Below are 27586 nucleotides of genomic sequence, written 5' to 3'. Positions count from 1 at the left end.
ATCGTTTCGAATGGGAACAAATGAGTGATAGTGGGCAGAACAAGCTGGAGGTGGGCAGAGCCAAGTACGAGCTAGCGAGATCCTTTTGGCGTGTTCTAGCATATATTTGTCCGTAAGGGAACGCCTACTCTGAAGTGTGCGCGTGCAATAACTAAATTCGCATTTGTGCACCTTCTAAACAACGCGATAAAAAAAGGGTAAAGTCTACTAATCTTAGTCCACTCTTTTCATAACAGATTTTGGTTTTGGGAACAGAAAACTGTATTGAAATCAAATGTTTCATCGATGAGAAAGTTTGCAGAATGTCGGCTAAAATCCATCTCGTTCCATCTTCTCCCACTGCCCGCCATCGGGCTTCCTCTCACTACCACATTTGGTAGTGAGTGGAAACGCCAAGCGGATGCTTCACATTTATACATCCAGTGAAATATCTGTATCATGGTTCTATCTGTGGGAGCTCTTAGGGTTACGGAAACGTTGGACACGTGTCGATTTAGCTGTGTTGCCTTTGCTACAGAGATTCATCTGAACTCTTTGCGAAAGTCCTAAGATTGCTCACCACTGCTCTATAGGGACCGTGACGACTAGCGTTTGCTGTTTTCTGCCATGTCAAAGCCCGTCAAAGTTTCCAAACCTGGAACGATAACTTTTTACCAGTTGGACAATAACAAAGTCTTTGACACTCAAAAACTAATGCAAGGGCTCGAAGAAAACTCACCTGGCATTTGTCGTTAGCAAGTTAGATAGCTAGCTGGCTGGCTACATTTTAGCAGGTTATCTACTAGTTTAAACTAGCTATTTTTTCCCCAAACACTTCCTTGGTCATTTGTTCAAGAAAGTTCGCGCCTTTGATCCGGTAAAGGAGTGGCTCGTGAGTTGAGATGATTTTGAGAAAAATAACTGCGAGATCATGCAGAACTTGGCTGTCTCGGGTGAGTGGTAAGCTATCTGAATAGCTAAACCATTTTAAATTGTAATACTGTTGCATTTCAAAGTTGTTTTGGTATGGGGAACCTCCCCCATACATACTTACAAACTTCCTATTTAGGTATGTTCTGGCTGGTCACGTTTTGATTGGCACATCACTCCAACGCCCCTATTTTCCTGCATCCTACCAGAAATACTTTAAACTGTCCAGATGTCCATGGAATACGACCTATAATTAATTACAAAATGAGTGAAATAGTTTTCCTTCCCCCCAAAATTAATTTATGCTGTGTTCATAACCAAGTGGGAAGGTGGTATTTACCACATACGACTGGGAAAAGTCCACATGAACGCTCTTCTCCCACATGCTGACGTCTGACGTCATCTACCAAGGAAATTACTTTTCGGCAGTTAAAAGCAACAAAACATTATTTATAAAAAGCAACCCTAATTTGTTTACAAGCATGATAGCTGTACTTTTAGTTTCTCAACTAGTTCAAATCATGTGAATGCATCCAACTGGTATTTACCACTTTACACTTGCTTATGAATGCAGCATAGGTATTTTAAAAAACAGCTTTTCTGTGTTGGAATGGTGTGGGCCTATACCAGTCATAAAAAATATTAGACCACTGATGACATCATCCTCTATGAGGAAATGGCAAGCATTTTTGAGGTGGGGTTTTTGAAGTGTTTTTTTTCTTCCTCCAATTTATACTTTGGCCACTGATATGAGTATAGAATGAGTCAATAACATTATTTGGGTAGGTGTTATTTGGGTATAAGTTAGCAGAATATGATTTTCACTGACTAGACACTCAATTACTTTAAGAAATGAGGAGATGGGAAAAACAATGAGGGGATTCCATGAAACTGTCCAGGTGACCAAGATGGGCAGACTTTGCACAGGCTGCCTCCTGGGCGTGAGTCGAGTGCCCCGTTCTGGCTGACGTAGGTTAAGCATGTAAAGTAATGAGTAGGATTTTTGTGTTTTCAAATCAAATGTATTTGTTACATACAGTTTACAGCAGGTAAAAAAGAAAGGTGCAGTGAAATACTTGTGTGCTAGCTCCCTCAACATTGCTGTACAATAATCAATATCGAAAATAAGAGTAGGGCTGTCCCCGACAAATCTTGGTCGACCTAAAATATTCGAAATTTTAAAACGTGTATTTTTCCATATAGACACACCCTATGTGTTTTAATAAATTCAACTATATATGCATTGAGCTTGTCTGGTGCTTTAATCACACAGTCTGATGAAAGACACAAATGACTCAAGAGGGAGGCAGAGATCAAGATAACCAGAAGAAAAAAACCTTAATGTTACTCTGCTGAAGTTGCCGGTAATAGACTACACAAGGAGTCGGCAAACTTTCTCATGTGGAATGCCAATTTATCTTACAATTTCTACCGATCTGCATGCCAGTTATGGTTTTCATATGCACATTTTCATGGAACAGTTTCATTTCATTTATAATAATGTCTTCGTATCTCAAACTCATTGTCTTGTGGTTAATCAAAATTCTATCCAAATGAAAATGATACAAACCTAAAAAGTAACTTCCATTGCCAACTATATACAAATTTTGCAGCCTGCAGGTAGAAAATATCCTGATTTAAAAATAAATATCCTATAAATCACTTTGGCTACGCATGGCCTGTCTGCAACGAACTTGAAACATTGTATCAACTATTAACTTGGGTATGGCCAGAAGCTGGTGCTAGCAAACTTGCAACATTGTATAAAATATTCTGGGCCCTGCGTTTCCTGCGCCAGTGAGCTTGGGAAAGACAGCTATAGGCTATTTGCTCAAGGGATAAGAAGTAATCAGGTAGGCCTATTTTATAGCGTTTCCACTGGATCAGAGCATGACATTTTTCCCTTTCACGCTGAGTAGTTATCGAAAGGGAGAGAGCTGGAAAGACAATGACAGGAGCGCTCCATGTAGCATCCCCAGCTGAATGATGGTCAACTCTCAAACTAATGGTTCATGAAAGTTTGTGGTACCATTTCCATAAACACACCGTAAGAGCTGATGGCGAAACAAACCAAAAATGCTCTTACAATATGAACAATACAGTCCACAAACAAATACACTTTTACAGAACTTTACATTTGCGTGCTTCATACATCAAATGCATCAATATGCATGGGAATTTCTACCCAAATAGTTGATTACATGCTAACAGCTTGCTAATGTGGCGCAAGATGAACTAATATTAGCCAGCACAAACAGTGGAACTAGGCTATAGCTAACAACGTCATATTGCTAGCAGACTTCAGAACATCAATTACAATACAAATATCCGTTCAGTACACGTTCAAAATAATTAGAAAGATTTCTGAAACAAGACCAATATTGAAAGACAGTAAATACCTTGTTCTCTTTCTAGCTATGTGCTAAGTTTGACATTGTTTCTTGGACGCTTGAACAACCTTAACAAAAGTAATTTTCTTTTTTCTCTCGCGCCCGTTTCCCATATAGGCCTACCCTTTTGCGCGTGAAACGGAGAAGGCAAAAAAATGACTGACTAAATTGACAACTCGTAAATAGAATTAAATAAACCTAAATCTGTTTCTCACAAGTGTAGCATAGGTTGTGCGCTCTGCAAACAACGTGTCTACTCCTTCAATGAGAACGGTAAAAGACTGGAATAATAATATATTGAATGCATTAACAGACATTACCGTAACCAAACAAACATTGTAGATTAGACATTTATAGGAATTAACGGTAAATGTACTACTGGTGATATATGTAATGGGGAATTGATAGATTCAAATAGATTGTTAGTGTCTATCTAATCGAATAGAATCCACAGATTGCGAGTTGAAGATAAATACTTTTACTAAGAGTACTAGTAATTGACTGACCATGTCTCTCCAGATCTCCCAACAATGCTATTTCTAGGGTCAATTTTAGATTAATGTTATGCGTTTTCAGCCATTCCTGAACCTGAGACCATAAACAGGCTACCTGAGGGCAATAACAGAACAAATGGTCTATTGATTCTGTATCCTCACAACAAAATCTGCAGAGCTGCGATGGTTGTATGCCCCAAATATTCAACATTTTGTTGGTGGCAAGAATTCTGTACAATGAGTTTAGCTGAAAAGCACAAATTCTTGCGTCGTTTTACTCAGCTGTGCCATGGAGTCGCTACATCAAAAATCTCTTCCCAGCTATTTTGCAATCTGTATGGCACAGCTGTCAACATCCTGGTCCTCAAATGAAACTGCTATACTTTCCTATTTATGCTATTTTTGTTCCTCCGCCAGTTTTGATCCTTTATATTGGGCAGACAGACTAGTTCCCTGCCACCTGCTGCCTCCATTTTTGGGGTGATGCTGTAATCAATTGGTTGTAATCTTGGATTGAGCGGACCTTCCCATACAATTCCAATAGCTCCATGAAAGACAACTGTACCATTCCAATTTACAATATAATTTAAAAACAAAATACCCCTTTCAAACACATTTTCCATAAATACAGGTTTTTTATCAACCAGCACATTTGAGTTCAACCATAATATTTGTTCTATCTTTTCTGGGGGATGAAATTGTAACCAGCTCTGCAATGCTTGTTTGAAAAAGAGAAATACTTTGAACAAGATTTCATTTTCAATTAATCGAAAATGAGACATGGCAATCTGCACAAAGGCAAAAATGACATTTTTAAACAATGGATGAGCTTTTCTTAGTAATCTACTTGAGAACCATTTTGGGTTAAAGTAAAACTTTTGTATAAGTGAAGCTTTTAGAGAGGGGTATAGTGCTTTTATATTTAATAATCTCAACCCACCCAGTTCATATTTATTATACAGATACAGTGGGGGAAAAAAGTATTTAGTCAGCCACCAATTGTGCAAGTTCTCCCACTTAAAAAGATGAGAGAGGCCTATAATTTTCATCATAGGTACACGTCAACTATAACAGACAAAATGATCAAAAAAATTCTCCAGAAAATCACATTGTAGGATTTTTTATGAATTTATTTGCAAATTATGGTGGAAAATAAGTATTTTGTCAATAACAAAAGTTTCTCAATACTTTGTTATATACCCTTTGTTGGCAATGACACAGGTCAAACGTTTTCTGTAAGTCTTCACAAGGTTTTCACACACTGTTGCTGGTATTTTGGCCCATTCCTCCATGCAGATCTCCTCTAGAGCAGTGATGTTTTGGGGCTGTCGCTGGGCAACATGGACTTTCAACTCCCTCCAAAGATTTTCTATGGGGTTGAGATCTGGAGACTGGCTAGGCCACTCCAGGACCTTGAAATGCTTCTTACGAAGCCACTCCTTCGTTGCCCGGGCGGTGTGTTCATTGTCATGCTGAAAGACCCAGCCACGTTTCATCTTCAATGCCCTTGCTGATGGAAGGAGGTTTTCACTCAAAAGCTCACGATACATGGCCCCATTCATTCTTTCCTTTACACGGATCAGTCGTCCTGGTCCCTTTGCAGAAAAACAGCCCCAAAGCATGATGTTTCCACCCCCATGCTTCACAGTAGGTATGGTGTTCTTTGGATGCAACTCAGCATTCTTTGTCCTCCAAACACGACGAGTTGAGTTTTTACCAAAAAGTTCTATTTTGGTTTCATCTGACCATATGACATTCTCCCAATCCTCTTCTGGATCATCCAAATGCACTCTAGCAAACTTCAGATGGGCCTGGACATGTACTGGCTTAAGCAGGGGGACACGTCTTGCACTGCAGGATTTGAGTGCCTGACGGCGTAGTGTGTTACTTTGGTCCCAGCTCTCTGCAGGTCATTCACTAGGTCCCCCTGTGTGGTTCTGGGATTTTTGCTCACCGTTCTTGTGATCATTTTGACCCCACGGGGTGAGATCTTGCGTGGAGCCCCAGATCGAGGGAGATTATCAGTGGTCTTGTATGTCTTCCATTTCCTAATAATTGCTCCCACAGTTGATTTCTTCAAACCAAGCTGCTTACCTATTGCAGATTCAGTCTTCCCAGCCTGGTGCAGGTCTACAATTTTGTTTCTGGTGTCCTTTGACAGCTCTTTGGTCTTGGCCATAGTGGAGTTTGGAGTGTGACTGTTTGAGGTTGTGGACAGGTGTCTTTTATACTGATAACAAGTTCAAACAGGTGCCATTAATACAGGTAACGAGTGGAGGACAGAGGAGCCTCTTAAAGAAGAAGTTACAGGGTGAGAGCCAGAAATCTTGCTTGTTTGTAGGTGACCAAATACTTATTTTCCACCATAATTTGCAAATAAATTCATAATAAATCCTACAATGTGATTTTCTGGATTTTTTTTCTTCTCAATTTGTCTGTCATAGTTGACGTGTACCTATGATGAAAATTACAGGCCTCTCTCATCTTTTTAAGTGGGAGAACTTGCACAATTGGTGGCTGACTAAATACTTTTTTCCCCCACTGTAGGCACGCTTTATCTTGTCTGGTTTAGCATCCCAGATAAAGCGAAATATTTTTTGTTCATATGATTTGAAAAAACAAATCATTAGAAGTAGGTAGCGCCATAAGTGAGTAAACTGAGATATGACTAAGGAGTTAATCAATGTAATTTTCCATAAATAGACAGGTATTCATCTCTCCATGGTTGCAGGATCTTGTCTATTTTTACTAGTTTTCTATTGAAATTCATTGTGGAGAGCTCATATATATATATATATATATATATATATATATATATATATATATATATATATATATAGTATGTATATGTATATGTGATATGAATACCAAATATGTCTACTTCCCCGTCAGCCCATTTTATAGGTAAACTGCAGGGTAATGTAAAAGTTTGTAAAAAAAATTGTTTTAAAGATCCAATGCATAATATGGTACACTTACTGTAATTAGGTTTTAGAAATAGAAAAAATCCAGGCATTTTATATATGAAAACCAGTCTTACTTTATCAAAGGCCTTTTCAAAATCTGATATGAATACCAGGCCTGGCTTCTTAGATGTTTCATGTTCTATTATTTCTAGTAGTTGTCGTATATTATCTCCAATGTATCGTCCAAGTAAAAAACCTGTCTGATCAGGATGAACAATACCTAGTAAAACCTTTTTTAATTCTGAGTGCTATGCATTGCTAGTATTTTTGCATTACAACATTGAAGTGTAAGTGGCCTCCAGATTCTCGTTTTAATAATAGTGAAATCAGACCTTCGTGCTGAGTACCTGACAGATGACAATTTCTATAGGAGTAGTTAAAACAAGCTAAAAATGGAGCTCTGAGTATATATAAAAAAATATATATAACTTGGAGCACAGGGATGATGGACGAGTTTCCCTCTAGTAATTACCAGTTGGAGGAGCGTTCAAGTGGATATTTCAGTCGTATGCTGGTAATTACGAGATATTGTGACTTCTGAATGCGGCATTAGTCGAGAAACCTGCCTATTTCCCTCGAAAGGACGTAGTGTCACGATTTCAAAGATATACGATATATCTCAACATTGTTTATCTGGACATACATGTAGGTTGTGTCTGCATCCAGCCAGGAGCGATGCTTCTCCTCCTCGGTGCCCGCCCAGCCGGTGCCCCCGCTGGCCCAGACTCTGCAGGGGTACCTCCGAGCCCTGGAGCCCTTGATACCTGAAGAAGAGCTGGTCCACACCCGCAAGAATATCCAAAAGTTTTGCGGAGAGGGGGGACTCGGTCCGCAACTTCAAGAGGGACTGGAGAGACGAGCTAGACACTCAAACAATTGGGTATGCAAACAATGTGGGAAATTGTGCACAATTTGTAACCATCGTAAATAGACTGAGATAAAAAAAATATCATTGGGGTGTTGGATTTTGGATGACACCTTATATTACACACAGACAATGCATGGTGCTAATTTGAGGTTCACTCTTAATGGCTCAAAGTGTCTTTCCACAGCTGCTCTCCTTTCTGGACTGTACTGCATGATTGATAGTAGTTTTGCTGTTGTCCTTTCCCCTGTCCTCTACTGTAGTTATCTGACTGGTGGGTGCAGTGGGCATACCTGGAGAGCAGACAGCCCCTGCCTGTGCATTCTAACCCGGCCATCTCCCTGCCCAAGCGGGACTTCTCAGACTGGAGGGGCCAGCTTGTGTGAGTGCCAGTCAGCAGCATACTGGCATAGCTGTAGGCACTGTGCCTGTGAGATACTAGAGAGGAGCAGGCTGGTTTGCTGACTGTACACAGACAGTCACCAGTGTTGACATGATATGGATGATGTTGTACACACACAGAGCATTTGCACCTGTGGATTTGCTGAGTAGAGTCAGAAAAACCTAGTCTGTTCCAACTACCGACAGATGTTTTTTTTTAAATATATTTTTGTTTTATTGTCCCACACACCGAATAGGTGCAGTGTTGTTTTACAGGGTCAGCCTTTTACAGGGTCAGCCATAGTAGTACGGCACCCCTGGAGCAAATTATGGTTAAGTGCCTTGCTCAAGGGCACATCGACAGATTTTTCACCTTGTCGGCTCGGGTATACAGTGCATTTGGAAAGTATTCAGACCCCTTTACTTTTTCCACATTTTGTTACGTTACAGCCTTATTCTAAAATGGATTAAATAAGGGCCTTGGTCAGGGAGGTGACCAAGAACCTGATGGTCACTCTGACAGAGCTCCAGAGTTCCTCTGTGGAGATGGGAGAACCATCCAGAAGGACAACCATCTCTGCAGCACTCTTCCAATCAGGCCTTTATGGTAGAGTGGCCAGACGGAAACTACTCCTCAGTAAAAGGCACATGACAGTCAGCTTGGAGTTTGCCAAAAGGCACCTAAAGGACTCTGACCATTTTTGCTTTGTAATTATGTGGTATTGTGTGTAGATTGATGAGGGGAAAAAACAATTTAATACATTTTAGAATAAGGCTGTAAAGTAACAAAATGTGGAAAAAGTCAACGGGTCTGAATACTTTCCGAATGCACTGGATGTTATTTCATAGATCTGTATCCTATCTATAGCTGTAGGAAATGTGAGGAACTTTGAACAGTTCCACCCCATTTTATGATAATGCACAAAGTAGTATGTTACAATGTAAAGTTTGATTTGCATTGAACAAGCAGTACTCTGACTGGGCCATTCTCTAACATATTTTGTGTCGACCCAGGTTTGCGTCCAAGCTGATTGCTGCAGCACTCGATTTCAAAAATGTAGTAGACAAGTAAGTGCCATTTCAAGGTTGTACTGTACATATATGCCATCTTAGCCCTGAAGCAGTAATATTAGCTAAAAGGTGAACCATATCAATATTTGTATCCTATGTTGTAGACACTCCCTCTCTCAGCTATTTTAGGGCTTTAACCTTTTACCTCTGTGTTGGCCTGTGTGCTTTGGTTTATATACCCAGTCTAAATTTATTACGGCATACTGTCAGTAACGGTATTCTCTCTCTCTCACTCTCTCTCTCACTCACTCAGTGGCCGTCTGCCAGTGGAGTACATGCGGGGCCAGCCACTCTGTATGGAGCTCTTTCCCCTCCTCTTCTCATCCTGTCGGATCCCAGGCCGCAAACACGACACTATCACCCATCACAGCCGTGCCCGCCACATCACAGTGGTGAGAAACTACCAGGTGAGCTTGACCCACAGTATGCATCACTGACTATATGGCTGTTGTCAGAAGAGGATTTAATGTGTTTTCGTCAAGGTGAGAGCGACTACACCGAACAAAGGGGACAGCGCCAATGAATCCCATATTACAGACTAGACTAATGAACCTTGCAATGATACCCAACATTAATGATACCCAATCAAATATATTTTATAAAGCCCTTTTTACAACAGCAGTTGTCAAAGTGCATTACAGATACCCAGCCTCAAACCCCAAAGAGCAAACAATGCAAGCACACAAGCAAAATGGCTAGGAAAAACTCCCTAGAAGGCAGGAACCTAGGAAGAAACCTAAAGAGGAACCAGGCTCCAAGGGGTGGCCAGTCCTCTTTGGCTGTGCTGGGTGGAGATTTAAGAGTACATTAACATTTGAAGGTAATTCAAGACGTTGAAACATTCATAAATGACCAGCAGGGCAGAGCTTTTTCTGCATGGAAAAAGCCCTAAGGGTTTTTTGGGGCAGCCGAAGTCCAAACTAAAAATATATAGTAATTGGGACTGCTAGGAATCGTCAAGCCAGGTAGTCCTGAGTCATGGCCCTAGGGCTCAGGTCCTCCGGGAGGGGAGACATCGAGAGAGGGGAATTAGTGAGAGCATGCCTAAGACAGATTTTCCGTTAGGAAAATGTGGCACTGGACATTTGACCGGCAGCATTTTAATTTACTGGACATTTAAGAAATTGACCGGACCCATATGCATTGGGTGCGTAACCTGGTGCTCAGAATGAGAAATCATATTTATATTATGGTAATTCAGATGAGTAATGAACAGCAAAATCACTAGCCTGTCAATCTACTATCCCCTGTAGTAGAACATTTTACCTATTCTATTGGTCAGCTTGTCGTTGTGTGTGAGAAAGAAATAGCCTATTCTAAACAGACTTGATGAGACAGTTTTGGGAAGATAGATCTCAAATTCATACAACCAGTACATCAACAAAAACTTTAAAAAGCAATGAGGCTGATGCGACAGATCAGAACGTTTATCTTAAAATGTTCATCAACTATTATTTCTTCACATTATAAGTGTAGCAATGCGCACATGGTAGTAGGCTAAGCGTGAATGTTTGTTCCATAATGCAATTAGCGGGAAAACACTGTTGTCAAAAGTGTACCGCACATGCAAGCAGGTTTCATGTGACATAGATGAAAATGTCCGTTAGACATTTAGAAAGGGAGATCTAAAGATGCAACAACTAGCATGGTTTGCTAATATGACTATTTTTCCTTTGGCCATTGGACAATGAAAGAAAGTTGATTTGAAAATCAATAGAACATGACAGAAATGGGCTACTGTTTTAAATGGCATGTGGAAGTCTTTATAAAATAATAGCCTCCATGTTTCTATGGTCAGATTTTGGCTGGGGGGTGGGTCGGGAGACACTGTGACCCTATCCAAAGTTACCCCTGGACGGGGCAAACCAGGCAGGATATGATCCCACCCACTTTGCCAAAGCACAGCCCCCACACCACTTAAGGAATATCAACAGACCACTCACTTACTACCCTGAAGTCAAAGGCTGAGTATAGTCCACGAAGATCTCCCCCACTGCACGAGCCCAAGAAATAATGTGATGGAATTATTTGGTTCTCGTCAAGATTCTAGCAGCTGTATTCTGCACTAACTGAAGTTTATTTAGGCCTAGTGCCATATCCGGGTAGCCGGAAAGTAGGGCATTGCAGTAATCTAATCTTTAAGTGACAAAAGCATGGATTAGCTTTTCCGTATCACAATTCAATTCACTATTCATTTCTCTATTCTGTCCCACCCAGTTCTTTCAGATGGACGTGTACAACAGTGATGGCTCTCGGATGACAGAGAGCCAGATCCACGCCCAGCTCCTGCGAATCAGGGCTGAGTCGTGGAAGACGGACAAGGAGCCCATGGGCATCCTGACCAGCGAGCACCGCCAGACCTGGGGCCAGGCCTACAGCCGCCTGCTCAAAGGTAGACATGATAGACACAGCATTATACTATACATACCCAGAGTATGAGACGTCCAGGGTGTGTGATGCAGAGGACGACACTGTTTTCAAATGCATGTTGCTAGCAATGTTCCCTCTAAGCTGCGTGCGTGCACAGGTGTGCAGTAGCCCTGAGACTGCCGTGCAGCTCCCTGTAACTGCCGCGCAGAGCACAGAAGAAATATCAGCCCACGGAGAGAAGCACGAGATTGAACTTCACTCAACTTTCTAGAGTTTTCCCTGTTAGTTAACACTATCAACGTTTCCCTTTACTGTGGCTATTGTGATCGAATCAACACAATATTAGCTACTTTCAATGCAATATACCGAAACAAAACGAACTATGCAAGATATTTTGCTGTATGCAGAACGCTTCGGAGTAGGATTATATTGCGCACAACTCAGTCCTTACTCTACAGAGACCGGTGGCCATAACCAATCAGAGTTGCAGTAGGCCTATATGCAAATAGACAAATGCCATAAATGGATTTGTGCCATTTACTTTGAACTGGAGTGTTTGTTTACAGCTGTGTTCGTGAGTAGATGCGCTTGTTTTGAGATCAAAGCAAGAGCTGCATGTAGCCACGTGTGCACATTTTGTTCATATCCTTTGCTAGTTAGTGAGTTATTAGCCCAGTTCTAGATCATTTGTAGTCAGCAATAGGGGGGTGATTGCTTCCTACAAGAGCACAAAACGTGTAAAGTTTTAGAAATCTTCGAAAAGCGGGTCAGGTAAAGAGCTTTTTTTGGTCTTAAAGGGGCAGTGAATAAGCTTAGTAGCCAATAGGCAGAGGGTAGCATAATTTGTCTGATTCTCTGTAATAATGGTATGGGAATAATAATAAATTGTATTTTGTAAAGTGGTTTCTTGCATCAAACAACACAACAGCATTTTCAGTCACCTTGTCTGAAGGACTAGTGGATGAACAGGTTAATGTCAAACCCTGCATGTTTTTTCAAAAGTCTCATGGAATGTAAGCCTACATTGAACACCACACATTGGCTGATACTGTAGGCTGAATGATAGAACAGCTATTTCCATGTTAAAATGTTATGGGATGCATTTTCTCCATTGTTTTTGATGGTAGGCCACTCTGGTAGGCCTACATTATGATCAAATAGCCACAGTAGCCTACTTTGCCACTGTTAAAACTGTAACTAAAAGTGGGTACAGCCTGTGTTCAAAGTAATGTTTCACAACACTCAAGTTTGAGCTCAGCAGACCTGAAATTTGCTCAGTGCCTATTTGTTTTTAAAGTCTGAATTTATTTTTATTGTTACCTTCAGTAAGGAGTGCTTCGCCTCTTAACCTTTCCCTCTTTTCCTTACCCAGATAAATTGAACAAGGAGTCAGTGCAAGCGATTGAGAAGGGACTTTTCACCTTGTGTCTGGACTCTCCAGTCATGAGGGTGTCAGATGATAAGTATGAGCCATTATATTTTTTCTGTCATCCTGTATGTTACTATTTTAAAAATGTAATGCAAGTTGCTGTACAGTATGAATACTTTTTGCTCAGTTATATTTGACACACCAGGGACTTGAGCACTTAATTGAATGCTGCTGACTGATGTGTTTTGGATTATTAGATGAATTAGTCATGAAATTCTGTGTTACTTTGACTGACAGGTACTCCAGTCGCATGGCAGCTCAAATCCTGCATGGGGGCGGGACACACTCGAACAGCGGCAATCGTTGGTTTGACAAAACACTGCAGGTGAGTGGAGGCAGTAGAATTAACCAAATGACCCAACCAATCATAGATCACGTTTCACACATGTACTTGATGAAAAGTGTCTTGTAAGCCCATATGGGCTGGGCACCAAATGCTGTATAACACTGAAATAAAATAAATAAATAAACAAAAAAGATAATGGACTGAGCAACAGTTGTTGGTAAACTAATTAGTTACCTTTCTCTTGCACTATTCCTTCCTCTCTCGTAGTTTGTGGTGGGTGAGGATGGCTCATGGGGGCTTCTGTATGAGCAGGCCACGGCTGAAGGTCCACCAATAGCTACTCTTCTGGATCACATTCTACAATACTGGTGAGATAAGACATGGGAGGGTCTTATCTACTTTTGCTGCATTATGTGCTCAATTACATACAGTATGAATACAGTATTCATCTCAGTTTGTCAAGATTGCAAAATACTTGTAGTTGAGGTTTATTGGAATTAAAACAATGAGTCAGACAATAAAAAACACACAATGCCAATTAACATTTACCCTCGCTCTTCTCTCTGCAGTAAGAAACCGGACCCAAAGAAAACCCCTTTGATCCCACTTCGGATGCCCAAGAAGCTTTACTTCAACATTGACCGTGAGATTAAGAGAGATATCGAGCATGCCAAGCAAAACCTTGATATGTGAGTTTGCATACCATATGCATGTATTATTATGCATTATTTCATTACTCCTGTGTTATTACATATCATATAGGCTTTATTTGATGTAAATAGGTGACTCATTTCAGGAAACTAGGCATATGTCGCGCGTCACTACTTCACAGGAGAGGCATTTGAACGTAACATTTTTGTTTTTTATCTAAATGATTTTTGGGGGGGCAGAAATGCCTTCTGGAACGTGTGAACTTTCATGTGCCTTAGTAACAAACTTGTATGCCATCTTTAAATACGAATAAAATTGTTAAATTACGAGCCTAGTTGGTTTAGCCACAGAAAAAGACAGGAACCTTCCAGCTAGCAATGATTGGCTAAGGTAATGGATGGGCTGGACATGCCGAGAGATTAGTTTGGATTGGTCTGCCATGTAGCACGCTTCTGTCTATAACGTGAGCTGCTCAGTATGTGTAGGTAATCCTTTCTAATGCAGCTTTTTTGAAAGATATCACGGAAGAACTGCAAAAGTTTTGCTAATGCTCTCCACTTTCTGGAGGACCGTGTTTTGAAATCCGGTTAAATGTCCAGTGGAAGCAGAGCTAAGGAGACTGAGAAAATTCTGGCTTTTGATTGCAAATATGCGGAAGGAGTCAAAAAGAGAACACGCAGAAGGCTGTTGTATAACACACATGTCTCCGGATTACATCTTCAAACTAAGGGCATCCGTGACAGAGAGGGAGAGCGTTCATCCATGTATATGGGTAAGAGAGTCTAGCTAGCTACATTTTCAGATATTATACGTTTCTAATTTAGTCAGTCGTTTTAAAGTGTACTGTTAGCTAGCTAGCTGACGTTAGCTGGCTGGCTCGCTAGCTAGCTAACATTACGTGTATGATCTGTGTAGTAATACTATTTGTATCAGAGCCATTTGCATTGCTAGTTATAGCCTAATGTTAGCTAGCTAGCATTGAACCTACTTGGTTAGCTTTAGCTACCTGCAGATTCATGCAAGGTAGTAACGTTATGAATTGGGATTATGGTTCATTGTTTAGCTAGCTAGCTACATGTTTAAACAAAAGACTCCACTATGCAAGTAACCATTTCACTATACCGTTTACACCTTCTGTATCCTGTGCATGTGACAAATAAACTTTCATTTTACCATGTGAAGAACATGACCTGGCCCCAAAGTCAAATTAGGATATAACGAGACAGTGTCTAAAATCCTCTATTTTTTGTAATGAGCTCGCCATTAACTTGTAAATAATGATCTTGTTGTATTCATTATTACAGGAAAATAAACTCACAAATTAGCTAAAGTTAAGACGTTGTCAGCTATATGATAGTCATTATTTGAACTGGCTAGCCAGCTAACTTAACGTTAGCTAGCTAGCTAATGAGTTAGAAACTAATCTAAACATTGTTTAGAAAGTTGCTTATAGTTGCCTGGCTTGCTAGATTTACATATACTAAATTCATTTTTAAACGGATGGGTTTATTGGGTTTAAAATACACCAGTTATGCTATTTTGGACCACCAGGCTGCAGTCATTTTTGTGGTTGTACTTTTTCATAACGACAACAAGTTTGATGCCGGACGACAATAGAATGTTCATGATGTCACTGCGACAACTGTCTACAGACATGGCGATAGACGTAGTATAAACCAGCCTTTAGTCTTGAAATCTTTGGTTGTTTAGTACACTGCCATACTCACTCTGTTTAGCACATGGCCTCACATGAATCCTTAGAGATGGGGCTAAGGCTTAACAGGGTGTGAATGATGCTGAATGGGTGTAGACAAAGAAGAGCTCTCCAGTAGATGTACCAAAACATTCAAGTGGGGTTACAAGTTTATCAACTTTCAAAGCAGAATTACTTTCCCATTGTTCCCCAACTGTAGTGTAGGATATACCATTTTCTAGCGCTGAGTCTCTACTTTTATCAAATATAAAATTCAAATTTTGCTACATAGGATTGAGACGGTCGTTTACATATGTGATTGTTTATTAACCTCTAAAAGTCTAAGCCTAAGGGGGTGTTATACTAAGCTAACATATGGAATTGTTTTAAGATGGTCATACCATGGATCATTTAGCTATTTTGTTTAGAATTTTAGGACCCCTGTAGGTATAAAAAATATATATTTACAAATTATTTGATAAAATATTTAATTTGGCCATAAAAACGCATTGAATAACACATTCATATATGGCTATATACAGACAGTCAAAAAATAAATCCTAATGAATAAGGTTTTGAAGTGTCTGTCCTATATCTAGGAGATATAAGAAAGCTCAGGAAATATATATTTTTGGACATATTTAACCCCTTTTTTTTGTTGGCACAAAACGACATCCATACTTCCGTTCATTTTTTTCAAACCAGTCCCTAATTACCTTCTGACGAGTCCTGAGACACTTGTGGGGTTCGTAGAGCAAACGGAGAACACCTTCGTGTTTGTGAGTCTCATCTTTACATATTAGTTAGTAGGCCAAACCGTTTTCGTGAAGACCGATTTTCGGGATGTCTCCTGGTCTGAGAAACAGCTCAGTAGCTCTGCCACTTTCCACCGCAGATGCGTAAGGGCGACATAGTGGGACGCAGCGCATGCAAACATATTTTTTTTATCTATAGCTAAAACAGACAGATTTTGATGGGGATTTTTTTTATGTTTATGAGATTAATGCACAGGTGCGTCAAACTCTTAGGGATTTTAACATGGTCCGCATACTGACTGGTTCAACACCACAGACAGCAGTACTAACACTGTGAGTGCATAAGTGTAGTTGGTGATACTACAATGATAAGGAAACACTCAGCCTCTGTGTAGTCGATGTTTGCTTTGCAAAGAACTTCAACACGGCTCTGAGCTTAAATGAAAGTGACATGGACCAAAGCAAATGGAGGAGTGTAAACACGATTAGCTGCCCTCAGTGTTGATGTAACCATGACAGAACACGGTCAGCAGCATAAGAAGGCTTTGGTGCCTCCTGACCTCCTCATTCTATTTTAAGTAATTGTTTGTGATCTGAGCTGGCTGTGTTATCCTGGATTCAGAACATGTGCTGCCATCCTGTGGCTAAACGGACAACTGTCGATACATTTCTATCCCAATGGAGTGAAGAGTCATCTTTATCATTTTAATTCAACAACTAACCTGGGCCCGTATTCATAAAGTGTCTCAGAGCAAGAGAGTTGATCTTGGATCAGTTCCATTCATTATAATCTACAAGGCAAAAACTGATCCTAGATCAGCACTCCTACTCTGATGCCTTATTAATGGAGTATGAATTTGTCATTCGAATTTTGTCATACTTTCCCTCCAGACTGATCAATGACCTGGATATCCGCTGCTTCAACTTCCAGAGGTTTGGGAAGGAGTTTCCCAAACAGCACAACCTGAGTCCCAACTCCTTCATCCAGGTGGCACTGCAGCTGGCCTACTACAAGTGAGCTCATAGGAATCACTTACAAAGGGCATTCAGCCTCAAACTAGGATACCGTATACAATAATAAGGAAATTATGTGTGCAGTTGATGTTGTTTTCACACTGGTACTGATTTTCATAGACATGCTAGTAAATTTTCACACAAGAAGCATTATATTCTCATGGTTAATAAATGAGACGATAAATGTTCTTGGCAGCCAAAATTGTGGAATCAAATCAAGACTTTTCTATAAATTAGTTGTGATTAACAACAATCACTGTGTCCAAATTCAATACCTGGGTTGCGTTCAGTACAACAGAATGGTTTGCAACGTTGAATTAAACTGAAACGGTACTGTACTGAACGACCAGTTGAAAAACATTGTGATTATGGTGGCCCAGAGGGCAGTTACCATACAAATGGTGTGCTGCACGAGTTTTGTGATTTCAGATGGTCACACCCATGTTGATAAGGCCAAACCCACCAAACGGGAGCAAGCATACTTTAAAGGTTATTGATGAACGGTGCACACTGTTTTGGGGAAACGTGTCGTTCAGTTCAAAACGTCACGCAAAACAGCAAATGTTAAAGCAAACTGAACGCACCCCTTTTCTCCTTCTCTCCATCAGAGTTCACAATGAGGTCTGTGCCTGCTGTGACATTGCCTCCCAGAGGATGTTTCGAGGGGGGCGCACAGACTACATCCGCTCTCCCACCAATCAAATGCTCAAGTTTGTGCTTACCTTTGATGACCCCTCTATCTCGGTGAGAATCATACTTAGGGCTTGACATTAACCTTTTTAGCCACTTGTCCTTCAGACAAGTAGGACTGGTCTTTTACTTGTCCGAAAGCTCAAGTCACTTGTCGTCAACATTTTTTCCAACATTATATGATGCAAGGAACCACTTTACAAAATAAAATACATTATTATTACCATAGAGAATCAGACAAAAGTGTAGCCTACCCTCTGTCTATTGGCTTCTTTGCATTGTCAAGCCTGTCTCAAAATACAACACTAACCCTTTAAGGCTCCCCTGGAGGATGGTTGGCCACCGTTAGTAGCCTGTAAAATATTGCAACATAATTACAACCAAATACTTTGTCTTTATAAAATAATTCCCTCATTCAATGAATTAGGGATCAAATGACTAAGGTAGGTTACTTCAAAGCAAGTTAACGAACTAAGACATGTTTATCTATAACCTTGTAAGGCTAAAATATTCCAAAGATTTATTGACAGCATGTGAGTTATTTGTCATTTTGGCTATATGAAGAATATTTTTAACGTTGTCACAGTGTTGATTAGAGGGGAATCACAGCTTTTCAACAGTGTCAGGTTTATTTCTCAAGTCCCAATATTGAGCGCTTGAGAGATAGTTTTACAACAGGATTATTGGTTTATTAACGCACCCGTTCATCAATTGCGTGCCGGTGAAACGATTTTTTTAGGACATGACAATACATGCTAATAGCTGAAAAGGTAGCTACTGAGAACTATCCAGGCAACACAATATTTTTGAATTGGCTATCTAGTTAGCCTGTTATCTACCATTATTATGCTGCTATGTCTCTCTCCTCGGGCCCACTCGCACTGGCATACGCAGGCGACCAAACCATGGCTTTTCCAGGATTTTCATGACTGTACAAACCCTGTTTGCTGACCATAAATTAGCTATAACTGGGTAAATAACTCACAAACTAGCAAAGAATATCAACAAATGTGTACTGACAATGATCTCAAAAGCGCATCTCGCGACCGCAGGTGATTGGAAAAAAGTGTTTGTTTGAAGTAACTTTGTTGTTGTAATATCCCAAATGGACACGGCAGTTTCACAAATTCTTAAGGATTCTAGCTTTAGTGGGTGCTTGATAAGCCGAAGGCACAACACAATCTCTTGTTTTGTGAGTGGCTGAGAAAAACAACTACTTGCAGTTATTAACAAAGCCAACAATACATGGCAGCTTTATAAGTTGACATTATTGATGCGTCTTGATGCTCTATTTGTGTGTTGCAGAGAGAAGTAAAGCTGGAATTACTCAGAGAGGCCATAGAGACCTACGTCGCTCTTACTGATCAGGTAACTACACCCAATGCTTCTGCTGCCATCCCCTCAGAAATGTGTCACTTTTCTGTCATCTAACTACCTGTGACCTTTATAAATCAGGCGCTCAAAGGACAAGCCATCGACCGCCACCTGCTGGGCTTGAAGCTTCAGGCCATCGAAGAGGGACTGAGCGTGCCCAGACTGTTCATGGACACTGCTTATGGGCTGGCCACCCACTGGAAACTCAGGACAGGACAGGTAAAGTACAACTCCAGTGGAAGTTGACAGTATTGCAACATTCATTCCAATGACAGGAAATAATTATGTAATCTAAAGGTGAGTGTCAGATAATGCAATATTGTATTGGGTCTGTGACCCTCTATTTAGTTTAGTATGATATTTTTGTGCTCAATTGTAACTTATCAAAGTCAACACAGTGCCATCGATATAGCCAGATAAGTCAGTAATGTAATACAGTGCCTTCGGAAAGTATTCAGACACCTTGACGTTTTCCACAATTAGTTAGGTTATAGCCTTATAGCAAAAACAGGTTTTTTGAAATGTTTGCTAATTTATTAAAAAATACAAAAAACATATCACATTTACATAGTTATTTAGACCCTTTACTCAGTACTTTGTTGAAGCAACTTTGGCAGCGATTACAGCCTCAAGTTGATGCTACGAGCTTGGCACACCTGTATTTGGGGAGTTTCTCCCATTCTTCTCTGCAGATCCTCTCAAGCTCTGTCAGGTTGGATGTGGAGCGTTGCTGCACAGCTATTTTCAGGTCTCTCCAGAGATTTTAGATCGGGTTCAAGTCCGGGCTCTGGCTGGACCACTCAAGGACATTCAGATACTTGTCCCGAAGCCACTCGTGCGTTGTCTAAGCTGTGCTTAGGGTCGTTGTCCTGTTGGAAGGTGAACCTTCGCCCCAGTCTGGGGTCCTGACCGCACTGGAGTAGGTTTTCATCAAGGATCTCTCTGTACTTTGCTCAGTTCATCTTTCCCTCGATCCTGACTAGTCTCCCAGTCCCTGCCGCTGAAGAACAATCCCACAGCATGATGCTGCCACCACGTTTTGGGTCATTGTCCTGTTGAAAAACAAATGATAGTCCCACTAAGCGCAAACCAGATGGGATGGCGTATCGCTGCATAATGCTGTGGTAGCCATGCTGGTTAAGTGTGCCTTGAATTCTAAATATATCACAGACAGTGTCACCAACAAAGCACCCCCACACCAACTTGTCCATGCTTCACGGTGGAAACCACACATGCGGAGATCATCCGTTCACCTACTCTGCGTCTCACAAAGAAACAGCAGTTGGAACCAAAAATCTCACATTTGGACTCATCAGACCAAAGGATAGATTTCCACTAGTCTAATGTCCATTGCTCGTGTTTCTTGGCTCAGTCAAGTCTCTTCTTCTTATTGGTGTCCTTTAGTAGTGGTTTCTTTGCAGAAAATCAACCTGGAAGGCCTGATTCACGGAGTCTCCTCTGAACAGTTGCTGTTGAGTTGTCTGTTACTTGAACTCTGTGAATCATTTATTTGGGCTGCAATCTGAGGTGCAGTTAACTCCAATGAACTTATCCTCTGCAGCAGAGGTAACTCTGGATCTTCCTTTCCTGTGGTGGTCCTCATGAGAGCCAGTTTCAGCATAGCGCTTGATGGTTTCTGTGACTGCACTTGAAGAAACTTTAAAAGTTCTTGAAATGTTCCAGATTTACTGACCTTCATGTCTTAAAGTAATGATGGACTGTCGTTTCTCTTTGCTTATTTGAGCTGTTCTTGCTATAATATGGACTTGGTCTTTTACCAAATTGGGCTATCTTCTGTATACCCCCCTACCTTGTCACAACACAACTGATTGGCTCAAACGCATTAAGAAGGAAAGAAATTCCACAAATTAACTTTTAACAAGGCACACCTGTTAATTGAAATGCATTCCAGGTGACTACCTCATGAAGCTGGTTGAGAGAATGCCAAGAGTGTGCAAAGCTGTCATCAAGGCAAAGGGTGGCTATTTGAATAATCTCAAATATAAAATATATTTTGATAAAAAAAAAAAAAATTGGTTACTACATGATTCCACATGTTATTTCATAGTTTTGATGTCTTCACTACTATTATACAATGTAGAAAATAGTAAAAATAAAGAAAAACCCTGGAATGAGTAGTTGTGACCAAACGTTTTACTGGTACTGTATGTATATACTGTGTGTGTGTGTGTGTAATATATACAGTGGGGAAAAAAAGTATTTAGTCAGCCACCAATTGTGCAAGTTCTCCCACTTAAAAAGATGAGAGAGGCCTGTAATTTTCATCATAGGTACACATCAACTATGACAGACAAATTGAGAAAAAAAAACCAGAAAATCACATTGTAGGATTTTTTATGAATTTATTTGCAAATTATGGTGGAAAATAAGTATTTGGTCACCTACAAACAAGCAAGATTTCTGTCTCTCACAGACCTGTAACTTCTTCTTTAAGAGGCTCCTCTGTACTCCACTCGTTACCTGTATTAATGGCACCTGTTTGAACTTGTTATCAGTATAAAAGACACCTGTCCACAACCTCAAACAGTCACACTCCAAACTCCACTATGGCCAAGACCAAAGAGCTGTCAAAGGACACCAGAAACAAAATTGTAGACCTGCACCAGGCTGGGAAGACTGAATCTGCAATAGGTAAGCAGCTTGGTTTGAAGAAATCAACTGTGGGAGCAATTATTAGGAAATGGAAGACATACAAGACCACTGATAATCTCCCTCGATCTGGGGCTCCACGCAAGATCTCACCCCGTGGGGTCAAAATGATCACAAGAACGGTGAGCAAAAATCTCAGAACCACACGGGGGACCTAGTGAATGACCTGCAGAGAGCTGGGACCAAACTAACAAAGCCTACCATCAGTAACACACTACGCCGCCAGGGACTCAAATCCTGCAGTGCAAGACGTGTCCCCCTGCTTAAGCCAGTACATGTCCAGGCCCGTCTGAAGTTTGCTAGAGTGCATTTGGATGATCCAGAAGAGGATTGGGAGAATGTCATATGGTCAGATGAAACCAAAATAGAACTTTTTGGTAAAAACTCAACTCGTCGTGTTTGGAGGACAAAGAATGCTGAGTTGCATCCAAAGAACACCATACCTACTGTGAAGTATGGGGGTGGAAACATCATGCTTTGGGGCTGTTTTTCTGCAAAGGGACCAGGACGACTGATCCGTGTAAAGGAAAGAATGAATGGGGCCATGTATCGTGAGATTTTGAGTGAAAACCTCCTTCCATCAGCAAGGGCATTGAAGATGAAACGTGGCTGGGTCTTTCAGCATGACAATGATCCCAAACACACCGCCCGGGCAACGAAGGAGTGGCTTCGTAAGAAGCATTTCAAGGTCCTGGAGTGGCCTAGCCAGTCTCCAGATCTCAACCCCATAGAAAATCTTTGGAGGGAGTTGAAAGTCCGTGTTGCCCAGCGACAGCCCCAAAACATCACTGCTCTAGAGGAGATCTGCATGGAGGAATGGGCCAAAATACCAGCAACAGTGTGTGAAAACCTTGTGAAGACTTACAGAAAACGTTTGACCTGTGTCATTGCCAACAAAGTTGTATATAACAAAGTATTGAGAAACTTTTGTTATTGACCAAATACTTATTTTCCACCATAACTTGCAAATAAATTCATTAAAAATCCTACAATGTGATTTTCTGGATTTTTTTTCTCATTTTGTCTGTCATAGTTGACATGTACCTATGATGAAAATTACAGGCCTCTCTCATCTTTTTAAGTGGGAGAACTTGCACAATTGGTGGCTGACTAAATACTTTTTTTCCCCACTGTATAGAGATATATCGACACCTGGTTCTATGTTACAAAGCATCATGATGCAAATGATGTTTCCTCACAAAGGAGATACTGGTTCAGTCCTTTCTAAGTATGACAAGAAGGGCTCCCAATTAGTGTAAAATAGGTATTTTTTTCCCTTTTAGTGTGTGCTTGATTTTCTTTTCTAGTTTAATGAAGTACATTATATCTTGTATCCATGTAGTGTGTGATGGAGCACGACAGTTCTACAGTAAAATTAACCATCTGGCCAGCAGGGTGACAAATGCAACAACAGACTTTGCTTTGCTTAACCTTGTCAAGGATGGAATTAAGCCAAAGAGGGCCACTAGGGGGCAGGGTCGATAATCATCCCAGAAACATCTGACAGAGTATGAAATATATGTAACCAGTATGGTTTGATCATGGGACACGACCAGAACATGTGCAGTAAAGTGGCTGTTCCGCCCTAGCAGCAATAACAGGTGGGGTCCAAGCAGGGTACATCTAAGTCTATACTTGGTCCAGTCCATACGATCTACTAGTTTCAATTGAATGAGATTGTCTTGCACAGATATTGATAGTGTATTCTTGACAGAATTTGCCGCCATTCCTCATCTGACCATGTACAATCAAGGTCTTGTTCCCATTGTGTTTTGATTTTCACAATGGGTGCAGAATGCATAGTGCAAGTAATGGAATAGATGAAAGCAGTCTTAGCTTTATGATTGAGCCCTTGTACCATAATAGTGTCCACAGTGCTGGAGTAGGGCTGAGTTATAAAGCTGCTAAACATTTTGCTTGCAAAATTCCAGATCTGCAAAAAAAAATTTATTTATTTATTTATACACTCAGCAAAAAAGATAATTCGTCAAAATCCAAATAACTTCACATATCTTCATTGTAAAGGTTTTAATCACCATAAACAATTAATGAACATGCACCTGTGGAACTGTCGTTAAGACACTAACAGCTTACAGACGGTAGGCAATTAAGGTCACAGAAAACTTAGGACACTAAAGAGGCCTTTTTACTGACTCTGAAAAACACCAAAAGAAAGATGCCCAGGGTCCCTGCTCATCTGCGTGAACGTGCCTTAGGCGTGCTGCAAGGAGGCATGAGGACTGCAGATATATCCAGGGCAATAAATTGCAATGTCCGTACTGTGAGACGCCTAAGACAGCGCTACAGGGAGACAGGACGGACAGCTGATCGTCCTCGCAGCGGCAGACCACGTGTAACAGCACCTGCACAGGATCGGTACATCCGAACATCACACCTGCGGGACAGGTACAGGATGGCAACAACAACTGCCCGAGTTACACCTGCAAGACAGGAATATCCGTGTTCTGCCATGGCCAGCGACGTGCCCGGATCTCAATCCCATTGAGCACGTCTGGGACCTGTTGAATCGGAGGTTGAGGGGCTAGGGCCATTCCCCCCAGAAATGTCCGGGAACTTGCAGGTTCCTTGGTGGAAGAGTGGGGTAACATCTCACAGCAAGAACTGGCAAATCTGGTGCAGTCTATGAGGAGATGCACTGCAGTACTTAATGCAGCTGGTGACCACACCAGATACCGACTGTTACTTTTTATTTTGACCCCTCCTTTGTTCAGGGACACATTATTCCCTTTCTGTTAGTCTCATGTCTGTGGAACTTATTCAGTTTATGTCTCAGTTGTTGAATCTTGTTATGTTCATACAAATATTTACGCATATTTAGTTTGCTGAAAATAAATGCAGTCGACAGTGAGAGGACGTTTCTTTTTTTGCTGAGTTTATTTTAAAGGCTTTCCTAATGTTTGGCAATTACATTTTATATTTGGTTAACACCTATCGTCTTGTGGTCTACCATGTTCAGATCATTTGCAAGACACACATTTAGGAAACGATTGTGCAAACCAATTTAAAGTAAATAGTTTGATCAGTAAATCTGCAAACCACATCGGTAAAACTGTAAAAAATGCATTTATTTTGCGACATGTATGTGAAAGTAACTTTATACCCTTCCTTCTCTTCTCCCAAACTTCGAAACGACATTAAACCCCTTACACTAGGTGCCTGCAAACACGGACAGTGTGATGTGTTTCGGACCTCTCGTTCCCGACGGATACGCTGTGTGCTACAACCCCCAGTCTGACCATGTCCACTTCTCCATAACAGCCTTCAACTGCTGTGAGGAAACCCACGCTGAGACACTGGCCGCCACACTGCACAGCACCCTCTGCCAGCTCCAGGAGCTACTGCAGCCTACTGAATAATGTTGGGCTGTCTGACACCAGGAGTGTGTGTATTCATTAGGCAACAAATATAAGAAAACTTACAAACAGGGAGGGATTACTAGGTCCTGTCCAATAAGAAACGCTCATGTTTGTTTTCAGTTGCTAAACACTTTTTTCAGTTGTGTGCCCTAATGAATAGGATCCAGGACTGATATGAAAAACATCAGAGTCTGAGGTGCTAATGCTTTGATAAAAGGAATATGTGGCCTTTGTTCAAAGTGCTAGCATTAGCTTAATTTGCTGCTAGGTTTAAGTTACTGTTTGTACTCCAGGGCAATTGAATACTATTGTTAGAACAGTTTTGTGTCCCTACTTTTTAAGGGGAATCTAAAGCCATAGCAGACTACTTTATAAGCTAAGTTTGTCTGGCTAGAGGTTTGTAATGCTTTATTGACAGGCCAGGAGATTGATTTTACTGTATGTTATCTAATATCATCTGTGTTTTATATGCAATTTGGCATTTTGTTTGCTGCAGTGCTTTGGCAGTCAATGAGTGTCAGTCAACCGTCCAATCTGTCCATTACTTTTTCATTTCGTGGGCAGATTCTTGAAAAAGGACTAAATGTTAACAAACCATGCCTATCTGCATGAAGCGTAAACTTTAGCTGGCACTCTGAGTATTGTTGTTGAGCTCCCCCTGCTTGCACCACTGGATGCACATCAGTTCTATGTTTCTCCCTGTGCTTTTGTAATGCAATTCCTTTTATTAACTTTGAAATTAATGTAATTCTGTTATTTTGTTCAGCAGAGCTCTATTCTTTATGCCCCAGCTTTTCCAGTTTTGTTAGTAAACTCGGCCCTAATTTATGTGCTCTCTGTCACCTGGCGCTGCATGGCAAATTGTCCAGGGACACAAGGAAAGGACAATAACCAAGGACTAGTCAGCCCTTCCCCCTCTGAGGGGACAAAAGGTAAATCTCTGTTGCAGTGTTCAGAGGACTGACTATTGAATGTGTGATAGATACCAAACATGGATACTATAGTATTATTCTATTTGAAACTTGTTCACTGAGGATAACTGATACTATCTATACTGAACAAAAATATAAATGCAACATGTAAAGTGTTCGTCCCATGAGCTGAAATAAAAGATCACAGACATTTTCCATATGCACAAAAAGCTTATTTCTCTCAAATTGTTGGCACAAATTTGATTACATCCCTATTGTGGTCCTCTGTAGCTCAGCTGGTAGAGCATGGCGCTTGTAACGCCAAGGTAGTGGGTTCGATCCCCGGGACCACCCATACACAAAAATGTATGCACGCATGACTGTAAGTCGCTTTGGATAAAAGTGTCTGCTAAATGGCATATTATTATTATTAGTGAGCATTTCTCCTTTGCCAAGATAATCCATCCACCTGACAGGTGTGGCCTATCAAGAAGCTGATTAAACAACATGATCATTACACAGGTGCACCTTGTGCTGGAGACCAATAAAAGGCCACTAACGTGCAGTTTTGTCACACAACACAATGCCACAGATGTCTCAAGTTTTGAGGGAGCATGCAATTGGTATGCTGACTGCAGGACTGTCCATCAGAGCTGTTGCCAGAGAATGTAATGTTAATTTCTCTACCATAAGCCGCCTCAAACGTCGTTTTGGCAGTGCGTCCAACCGGCCTCACAACCGCAAACTACGCGTAACCTCGCCAGCCCAGGACGTCCACATCCGGCTTCTTCACCTGCAGGATCGTCTGAGACCAGCCACCCAGACTGCTGATGAAACTTGTATTTCTGTCTGTAATAAATCCCTTTTGTGGGGGAAAAACTCATTCTGATTGGCAGGTCCTGGCTCCCAAGTGGGTGGGCCTACGCCCTCCCAGGACCACCCATGGGTGCACTCCTGCCCAGTCATGTGATATCCATAGATTAGGGCCTAATTAATTAATCCAATTGATTGATTTCCTTATATGAACTGTAACTCAGTTAAATCGTTAATTGTTGCGTTTATATTTCTGTTCAGTATATAAAAAATATGCTTTGTTAATGTCAGTATTGCCTTGTAACTTAAGCTTTATGCCTTGTATGTGAATTCATTCATTTTACAAAGTAATTAAATACACTTGTATTTAGAATTCCATTCTCAGACATTTCTTGATTGACTATCACTGTAACTCAACTATAGTGTTCTTGCATATTGCTAGTCATAATTCATTTAGTGGGCTATTTTGCTTAGTCT

The 27586-nt window shown here is 40.9% G+C and overlaps 1 protein-coding gene across 1 annotated transcript; it reads left to right on the top strand.

Annotated features, from left to right (window-relative positions):
- The first annotated feature begins 453 nt into the window (after positions 1 to 453).
- On the top strand, positions 454 to 26510 carry cratb (carnitine O-acetyltransferase b). The gene is made up of 15 exons (XM_084165991.1): positions 454 to 932; positions 7409 to 7639; positions 7888 to 8006; positions 9020 to 9073; positions 9330 to 9483; positions 11294 to 11468; positions 12819 to 12909; positions 13113 to 13200; positions 13429 to 13529; positions 13731 to 13850; positions 17152 to 17274; positions 17883 to 18018; positions 19270 to 19332; positions 19420 to 19557; positions 25182 to 26510. The coding sequence occupies exons 1-15, from the start codon at positions 882 to 884 to the stop codon at positions 25383 to 25385; spliced, it is 1848 nt and encodes a 615-aa protein (XP_084022117.1). The 5' UTR covers positions 454 to 881; the 3' UTR covers positions 25386 to 26510.
- Positions 26511 to 27586: the final 1076 nt, after the last annotated feature.

The sequence above is a fragment of the Coregonus lavaretus genome, assembly GCF_964263955.1.
Source record: "Coregonus lavaretus genome assembly, chromosome: 7".
In the NCBI taxonomy this organism is placed as follows: Eukaryota; Metazoa; Chordata; class Actinopteri; order Salmoniformes; family Salmonidae; genus Coregonus; species Coregonus lavaretus.
The sequence above is the reverse complement of the archived record's forward strand: the minus strand, read 5'-3'. Positions and strand labels throughout refer to the sequence as shown.

Bases quoted from the DNA above. Each gene is read 5' to 3' on its own strand.
- cratb (XM_084165991.1), top strand. From the start codon at position 882: ATGATTTTGAGAAAAATAACTGCGAGATCATGCAGAACTTGGCTGTCT. The intron at 933-7,408 runs GTGAGTGGTAAG...ACATACATGTAG, and splicing joins GCAGAACTTGGCTGTCTCGG to GTTGTGTCTGCATCCAGCCA. The intron at 19,333-19,419 runs GTAACTACACCC...TTTATAAATCAG, and splicing joins ACGTCGCTCTTACTGATCAG to GCGCTCAAAGGACAAGCCAT.